Source organism: Capricornis sumatraensis, chromosome 22 (genome assembly GCF_032405125.1).
Source record: "Capricornis sumatraensis isolate serow.1 chromosome 22, serow.2, whole genome shotgun sequence".
Lineage (NCBI taxonomy): Eukaryota > Metazoa > Chordata > Mammalia > Artiodactyla > Bovidae > Capricornis > Capricornis sumatraensis.
Window position 1 is genome coordinate 12,583,620 of NC_091090.1, and position 8,861 is coordinate 12,592,480.

General features: G+C 57.0%; 2 protein-coding genes across 3 annotated transcripts in view; both read left to right on the forward strand.

The window, feature by feature from the left end:
• SYNGAP1 (synaptic Ras GTPase activating protein 1) overlaps positions 1-4,080 on the forward strand; it is a 28,245-nt gene extending 24,165 nt beyond the window's left edge. The window contains exons 18-19 of one of the 2 annotated variants that reach the window (XM_068960448.1): positions 208-298; positions 3,916-4,080. In XM_068960448.1, coding sequence (XP_068816549.1) covers positions 208-298; positions 3,916-4,062 — 238 coding nt within the window. In that variant the 3' untranslated portion in view covers positions 4,063-4,080. Of the gene's footprint in view, positions 1-207; positions 313-3,915 lie in introns of both variants that reach the window. The other variant, XM_068960449.1, reaches the window with a different exon arrangement.
• Positions 4,081-7,086: 3,006 nt separating this feature from the next.
• On the forward strand, positions 7,087-8,498 carry ZBTB9 (zinc finger and BTB domain containing 9). Its single transcript, XM_068961134.1, has one exon. It carries the CDS (start codon positions 7,110-7,112, stop codon positions 8,496-8,498), a length of 1,389 nt encoding a protein of 462 aa, XP_068817235.1. The 5' UTR covers positions 7,087-7,109.
• The last annotated feature ends 363 nt before the right edge of the window (positions 8,499-8,861 follow it).

Below are 8,861 nucleotides of genomic sequence, written 5' to 3' on the forward strand. Positions count from 1 at the left end.
ATCCTTAGCAGGGAGATGCAAGCATTCCTGAAACCGGGTGAATGATGGGCAGTCTCTGGGGATCGAAGGAATGGAGGGATTCTGAGTGCAGGGGAGAAAAGTGCCAAAGCTTCTCGAGAGAGTAGCAGGGTTCCCAGGGTTGGGATCTCCCTGGGCAGTCTCCCCGCCTGTGCCCGCCACTAACCCCACTGAAGCCCGTCCCTTCAGGCTGATGCTGGTGGAGGAGGAGCTGCGCCGGGACCACCCCACCATGGCTGAGCCGCTACCCGAACCCAAGAAGAGGCTGCTCGACGCTCAGGTGGAAATTACAATGTCATTTATCTTCTCCGTGTCCCATCCCCATCCATCCCACTGTCCTTCGTGAGGTCACTGCGCCAGCCACCCCGGCCCCATCGCCTCCGTCTCTCCCGTCGTCCTTCGTCCGGCGGCCGTTCCCGGCTGTCCCCGTGACCCCATCTTCATCCCATCGTCTGTGCCTTCGTCACTCCTAGCAGCGTCAGCCCCCACCCCCCCCCCCCCCCGTGCCTCCCCACCCTGCCTCCCCTGCTCGGCCGCATTTCAGGACCTCCATCCAGAACCTCAGCCTCTCTGCCCCCAGGCCCGAGTCCTGGCCCTGGCCCCGGCCCCTTCCGGGCTGGCCCCCGTGTAAGTCAGAGAGCAAGGTCTCCCCAAGCGCCTCTCAGGCCAGGGAGCCGGAGGCAGTGCTTCACCAGCGCAGAGCCCCAGGCGCTAGGGGTGCTTGTGTCCCGGGCTCCAGCGGGTGCCCTGGGGGCGCTCGTCACCACTGCTCCCTGGGCCCCTCATTTCTCCTTGTCTTTGACAGCTCGCTAGGCCTCTTCCCAGCTCCTGGGATCTTGAAGCCCACCTCCCGGTCCCACACTCTGAGCCCTCCCCTCCTGCCTCTGTTTAAAGCCCAGGCTGCCTTCTTTGGCCCTGTTCCCCCTCTGGTCCTCACACCTGCCCGACCACCGCAGCTCCCGCCATCCGCCCTCTCTCACCCCAGCCAGCTTTTAGGACTTCCCTCCCACCCTCTAACCCCTTGTTTCCCTCCCCCCCAGTTCAGCTCACTTGCCCACCCATGCTTCTCTCTCCTCTGCTCTGACCTCCAGGCTCCCCCCCAGAACCACCAAGGCTCCTGACCCCTTGACCCCACTCTCTCCCCCTGCAGCTCCTCATCAGGTAATTCTCCTGGTTCCGCTTTGACCACGGGCGGAGGACACAGGGGGAGGTGACTCCGGACCACTGCAGGTTGGTCGTGAAGCCCACTCCCTCTGACTCTCCAGAGCCCCTCCCCGGTTCACGGCTGCCCCCCACACCTGAGGACCTCCCCAGATGCGACCCTCCGGACACCTGCACAGACCCATCTTCCCAGGCACTGCCCCAGAGCACTTCCCTGCCGCCTCCCAGAACTGTTCAGGGACCCCTGCCCGCTACCAAGCGCTTTACCCTAGACGCCTGCACATCCCTAGATCACAGCGCCTCCCCACACAACCTCCCCGCACCTCCCCCTGACCTGCCTCCTCCTCTTAACCTCTCCAGTGTATGTCTGTCACCCCCCATTTCACCAAAGCGTCCTTGGGGGTTGGGATGTTGGGGGTAGGGTTTGTTAAGGAGGGGTGGTGATGCTGGGTTAGGGGGGCGCTGGCTAAAGGGGCTGTGATGGCTGCAGCAGGTAGGCTGGGGTTTCCTCTTCCTTCTCCCTCCCTCTGGTTCTGTGGAGAGCCCTCGTTCCTTCCATCCCTCACCTGTTGATCTTCCTCCTTCCCTACATCTGTGAGACAGACAGCATCTGGGGCTCCTATTCAGCCCTGCTGGGTGGGAGTTAAGTGTGTAGTTAATGCAGGGAGACTTTGGGGGGCTTGGAAAGGGTGCCATTCAGATGTCAAGACAGTAAGGGTGAGTGAAGCAAGGAGAAGGATCAAGAAAGGAGACCCTGATGGATGTTAGGATGTGGACCGGCCCACATGGTGTGGGAGTTGGCAGTGGCAGGAGATGTCTTCTTAGATAAGATCATGGGCTGGTAGCCGTGTTGCTTTCAGGCAGAGATGCTAGGTTGGGGGCTACTAATGCCATTCACTCCCTTTCTCCTGCTACCCGGACAAAGAATCCTACCTGAAAAGCCAGTAAACGGGAACCTGTCAACCAGTGACATCACTTCTGAGAGGCTTTATTTTCTGCAGGATGGATCTGCAGTGGGCAGTGGCTTCTCACACTGTAATTTTAACTCTCTGCCTGCCCAGCCTCTCTGTCAAATTAGTTAGTGAGCTGAAAACAGATGCTGCCAGGCACCAGGGGACCTCACCATTTAAAGGACTCCTGTGGTGAATTCTTTTGTAAAATGAATAATGGCACCCTAATTTATCTCCTTTCTAAATTTGCATCCCTGGGGGTGTAGGGGGCATGCAGACAAGCAGAGGGAAGGGAGTCTGAGGTTTCCTTCCCCTGCTCTCCCGCCACACTCAGGATGCCCTACTGCAGGTGACTTCCTCTCTCACTGACTCCTGGAAAAGTGTGGGAGATACTCAGTAGCTAAGAGGGCAGCTTTGCTTAAATCTTGGGTTTGGGTGACCTTTGAGAGGTGAGGAAAACTAATCCAGGAGCCTCTGCCTGGAATGTTGTTAACGTCTTTAGCGATTTGGTCAGACACAGCTTGGTTGCTAGGCTTCAATGCCCTATATCCTAGGAAATAATCTGGACACTTTTTCTAAACCCCCTTCAGGTATTGGTCCCTCTGCAACTCAACCATTAACATAAAAATTAATTTTATGTCTGTATTTTTAAAAGCCAAATGAGCGACCTGAAGCATAGAATACATGGTGTTCTTCTCCGCTCCCAGCAGAGGAACAGAAGCCAGAGCTGAGGGGAGGAGACAGGAGTTGGTCCAGGAAGGGTAGGAAGGGGTAGAATAGGACCAGGGGTGGGAGTCCCCCTCACCCTCTAACTGGGAGCCCAGGGTGAGGGAACGAAAGGAACCTGGGGGTGGAGAGGAACGATGTCCTTCTGGTTCCTGGGGACGCAGAGCTTGGGGCATGCTGTGTCTCTGCAGGAGCTCCTGGTCCTTCCTTTCTGATATCAGCGTGAGAGAGAGGCAGCCCTCCCACAGTATTTTTCCCTTCCCACATTACTTCCCTGAATCCCGTTCCTTCACCCCAGTACAGTTAAACCTCTCTAATTTAGAATGTTGTATTTGAGGAGATGGCCACTCTGAATAAGTGACAAAACCGAATGACAGTATCTGTTTAATGAAATGCATGTCTTCAGAATATATACAGTAAGTAGAACTCCATGGACGAGGCTTTTCCACTCCAGGCCCTCAGGGAGCATGTGTTAATGAGTGGATAGGATTGAAAAGCCTGTTTTCTGGTATAGATTAAATATTCCCTCCCACAGACATGTTTCTACTATTAATTTGCTTAGCACATTCTTTCTTCACAGATAAAGGAAAACTCAAGCCCGGTTTTTGTTCAAATTATGAAAAAATTCCAGTCCATGGGGGTTTGGATTAATGAGGTTTTGCTGTACTGCCTTTCCTTGTTCCCTCTGCACTAAGTTCCCACCTCAGGTTGGCGGTGGCCTGGGAGGGGGCCCTGGCAGCGGAACGTGCCAGGGTTAGCTTGGGGGTGAGATAGGAAACTGACCTCTTTTGAAATGGGTTCCTGGTGTGACTCCTGGGGTTGAAGGCCCCAGTTAGGAGTCGGGGTGAGAGTCTCTTCTCCCTGATTCCAGAAGATGTACCTTCTCCTGCAGGTGAGAACAAATGAGGAGGATGTGGGTGGGAGGGGTCTCCTGGGGGAAGGGGGTGGGACAGTTGGTGGAGTGGGCCAGCTCTGGGGGAGGCCACTGCTTGGGGGCTGGCAGCCAGGCCCCCGCGAAGCGTCTCAATAAGTCCGCGCTCTCCTCTTTGGTATCTTGCAGGAGAGGCAGCTTCCCCCCTTGGGTCCAACAAACCCGCGTGTGACGCTGGCCCCACCTTGGAACGGCCTGGCCCCCCCAGCCCCACCTCCCCCACCCCGGCTGCAGATCACTGAGAACGGCGAGTTCCGAAACACCGCAGACCACTAGCCCACCCAGCATCTCAGACTTCCTCCTCCCTCCCTGTGCACCCCACCCTGGAACGGCACCGACCACCAGGACTGGACGTCGCCGAGGGACAGCGGGATCGCCTCCCTGCACGCCTCCTTGTGGGGCACCAGTCCCCCACCCGCACTGCACCATTTCTGGGAGGGAAAGCGGGGACCCTCAGCTGCCCCCTTTTCCTTCCTGCTGGGGTGCTGTCCCCTGTGACCCCCAGGACCCTTGCCCCAGGACACAGACCCCTTCACTCCGGGGTGCTATCCCCATCCTCTGCCTCATCGTTCCCCTGAGCACTGGGGGACAGACCCTCACCCCCACCCTGGGGGTGTGGCACCTCCAAACTTTCAACTTCAGGGTGATTTTTTAGTAGTAACCAGAGCTGACAATCTAACTCCCCTCCACCGCCCCATTTTGGCCTCCCCTGTCCCCCTTGTTACGGGGAGGGGCCCCAGGTGAGGGGGTCCTATTACCCCTTGATTTCTCAGGAGCGTCTGGGGGGGCTCAGCACGCACAAACTCCTTCTCCTACCACTCTCAAATACTCTCCCTCCCCACCCAGAACCCAGATGGGGTGGAGGGGCCACCGGGCAGGGAGGGGGCGGCAAAGGGGGAATGGGACTTGTCTCCCTTTCTTCCCATACCTGATCTGCTCTTGGCTGGTCCCAGAGCGGGGTGAGGGGGCTCAGGCCCCCCCCTCCCCCAGTGTGTTGGGTGGGGTGGAACTGAGGTTCAGGGGAGGGGTTAGGGTTTAGGAGGGGGGTGTATGTTGGGGAGGACAGACTAGCTGATCTGCCCTACCCTGACACACACAGCCCCCCTGCCCCCCACCTCTTGGTCTCTACTCCCAGGGGGAGGGGGGAACTTACTCTAGGAAAAGCCATGTCTCTCTCCCCCAGGGCAGGGGGACCTGTGTTGGAGGAGGGGTGTTGGGGGCCCCCTTCCATGACTCTGTCCCCTGGGGGAGGTAGGACAGGGCTGGGCTTCCCTCTCATCCTCCCCCCTCCCCAATCTCCCTCCATGTCTCTCCCTCCCGCCAGCGCCAGCTCCACAATTTTTCGGTGTTTCTCTGTACATAGCTCTCTGGCGGGATAGGGGAGGTAGGATGGATGGGGTTTGGGGTGGGTCGGTCATAGGAGGAGAGAAGGTCCTCCTTGGCACCCCCTCTTCCCTGACTGCTGTCCTCTACCCAGCCTTGCCCCCTCATCCCTTCTTGCGTTTGGTATTGAGACTTCTCGGACTCCACCCTTCTTTCTTTTGTATGGACAGTTCCCCTTCAGTCCCATACCCCTACATACAGACACCCAGCCGGGGCCAAATTTATACTTATATAAAAGTTGTAAATATGTGAAATTTTATCCCTGTGCCCTTCCTTGCTTTCCCAACCTCAGACCCTACCCCTGGACCTCCTTTCCTCTCCTCTTTGGCTGTTGTAATTATCTGGGATTTGTACTGTACATATCCGGGGTGTGTGTGTGTGGGCTGGGGGCAACCCCTCTGTACAGCGCTTCCTGGCCCCCTCCCCACCACGATTCCCTCTCCCCCAATAAGGGTAGGGAGATGTTCTTCCTACCTGTTTTATTTTGTTTTCTCGTTCTCCCTCCCCACCCCACCCCACCCCCAGCCTACTCTCTCCCCCACCACTGCCCCTTTTCTTCCACTCCCAGCCCCATTTCCTTTTTTTCTGGAGTGTGTGGTGAAACAGAAAAATCATGTTTAATAAACGGAGATTGTTCTTTTATCGCGGTGCTGACTTTCCTAGTCTCGGACCTCCGGGAGGATCAGCATGGTGACAGGAACTGCTTTTTGAGAGGAAGCTGACAGCTTGGGAGAAATTCTGTATCCTTGTGTGACGCCATAGTCTTGGCCCTAGAATATCGCTCTCCCAACTAGCAAGATTGTTTTGAGTAGGGGTTTTTGCACAGGCCAAATTTCCCCCATGTGTCTCACCAGTGCGCCACTTAACCCCAAGAGAAAAGAGGTTAAGGAACAGTAATATCTGATTAAAAAAATTACAAGTGTACATCTACATGTCCCTTAAAGACAATTACCTAGAAGTGAAGATTATTTCATTGTTGGTTAAAGCGCTCCCGTACGGAACGGAGGAAAGAACTTGGTCCCTCAGCCTTGTGGAGTCGGCCCCTGAGCCAGCACTTGCCGTCTCGGCTTCCCCTGAGGAAACGATGGGAACTCCTACCTCGCTGGTGGCGGGTCGGGGGAGGGGGCGTGGGATAGAAGGTGATGCGAACAATACCTAATACGCTAAGTGCCCTCTAGCCTCAGCACCTATCGGGGGCAGGCGTTACATTTAATCACTGGCACGGCTCACTGGTCGCGCCCTCGGTATCGCCTGTGCATTCTCATCCCTTCTGCGGCCCCGGCCGGGTGTACTGCCTCCCGCCAGGACCGCCTTCTCGCCGGCGTGACCAATCGACGTGAGGCTTGTAGGCCGGCGCCCTCCGATTGGCTGCCTCCCTGGCCCCGCCCAACTCCCCGGGGTCCGCTTCCGGCGGGGAGGAGGCGGCTTCCGGCCGAGGCGGCGCGGTTGCTGCAGAGCCGCTCGGGACGCAGGACCGCGTGTGTACCCGTGGGGGCGTGGCGGCAGGAAGGGCCAAGTGGCTGGCGCTCGCGGTCCCCGGGTGCCTGCCAGGGAGTTGGACTCTGCGGGCACGTGAGTTGGGGAGCGGAACGGTGGGAAGAAGCCGACCGGGCCGGCGGGATCCGGCTCGCGGCTGAAGGACCTCCTCCTCGCCACAGGCCCTTCAAGTTCAATCCCCGGTTGGTGTTTTGTTGTGGTTTGTTTTCGTTTTCTTGGCGGGGGAGTGTGTGGGACTGTTCTGCCCGAACCACCGGCTACCGAAAAGTTCCACACGTTGGGGTGCAGCGGAGGCGGACGTTGCTTGGGGAGATACGATTGTCTTTATCCACAGCTTCTGTGACCCCTTCTTTCCTCCACAGCCCTCGTCGCGCAGGGGCTCTCCCCCGCCCTCTCACCTCCTGTACCCGACCCTCTGGGGTCTCTTTCTTCCCCAGGAGGCCATGGATACCTCGACGCCTTTGCCTCCTGTAGCCCCCTCCCCAGCCTGCAACCCAGCCCCACGGACGATCCAGATCGAGTTCCCTCAGCACAGCTCTTTGCTGCTGGAGGCCCTGAACCGCCACAGGCTGGAGGGAAAGTTCTGTGACGTCTCTCTCCTGGTGCAGGGCCGCGAACTGAGGGCCCACAAAGCAGTGTTGGCCGCCGCTTCTCCCTACTTCCACGACAAACTACTTCTGGGGGATGCACCGCGTCTCACCCTACCCAGCGTTATCGAAGCCGATGCCTTCGAGGGGCTGCTCCAGCTCATTTATTCGGGGCACCTCCGTCTGCCCCTGGATGCTCTCCCTGCGCACCTTCTTGTGGCCAGTGGCCTGCAGATGTGGCAAGTGGTAGATCAGTGCTCAGAGATTCTTAGAGAACTGGAAAACGCAGGTGGTGGGATTTCATCCCGAGGAGCAGCCCCTTTCCACACACTTCTTTCCACCACAGGAGGCTGGTGCATCCGCTCTTCTCCTTTCCAGACCCCGGCACAGTCTTCTGCTTCTAACCAGAGCTCGATTGGAGGGGAGGGGAGTGAACTGGGAGATATATTACAGCTTCAGGTTGAAGAGGAAGATGAGGAAGAAGATGAGGAGGACCAAGGGTCAGCAGCACCCTGTCAGACTCCTCAGCCTCAGAGAGGATCAGGGAGTTTTCCTCGCCCTCCTGTATCCCACCCCCTGCCCACATCCACTATTCCTTGCAGACTTCCAGAGGGCGAGAGTGCCCCACCTGAGCTTCCTGCTCCTCATACTGCATTGCCCCCCAAAATCTTCTACATCAAGCAGGAACCCTTTGAGTCCAAGGAGGAGATAGCTGGAGGTGGAAGTCAGTCTGTAGGAGCAAAGGAGGAGACCAAAGTGTTTCCAGCAGGGAACACTGAAGAGAATGGAGAACTAGGGTTCCTACTTCCCTCAGGAGCAGGGACAACATCTGGAGGAGGTGGTCCATCCTGGAAACCAGTGGATCTTCATGGGAATGAAATCCTATCAGGGGGTGGGGGACCTGGGGGAGCAGGGCAGGCTGTGCATGGGCCTGTGAAGCTAGGTGGTGCACCCCCTGCAGATGGAAAACGCTTTGGTTGTTTGTGTGGGAAACGCTTTGCAGTGAAGCCAAAGCGTGACCGGCACATCATGCTGACCTTCAGCCTTCGACCCTTTGGCTGTGGCATCTGCAACAAGCGTTTCAAGCTGAAGCACCATCTGACAGAGCATATGAAGACGCATGCTGGAGCCCTACATGCCTGTCCTCACTGTGGTCGCCGGTTCAGAGTCCATGCCTGTTTCCTTCGCCATAGGGACCTCTGCAAGGGTCAGGGCTGGGCCACTGCTCACTGGACTTACAAGTGATTGCTAAGGCCATACGCTAACTTTCAGGACAAGGGAGCCACTACTGCTGATGGATACTTATTACCCCTCACTACCACAGTACCCTAATCCTGTATCTTGATGTTGGTGTTGGTGGTTTTTTCTTGGCCATACCTCGTAGCATGCCACCAGGGATTGAACCTGCACCCCTGCAGTAGACAGTGCAGAGTCCTAACCACTGGACTAGCAGCAACGTCGTATCTTGTTAATTATTCCACAAGGATAGATATATTATGGATCTCTTCTTGGGTGTGGGCCTCAACCTGACAGATTTGAAAACTTGATTTCTCATCTCCAGGTTTTTGCTAACTATCCTCCGGGAAACTGGTTTACAGGCCCTAGATA

Excerpts from the sequence above, each read along its gene's own strand:
- ZBTB9 (XM_068961134.1), top strand. The coding sequence starts at position 7,110 with ATGGATACCTCGACGCCTTTGCCTCCTGTAGCCCCCTCCCCAGCCTGC.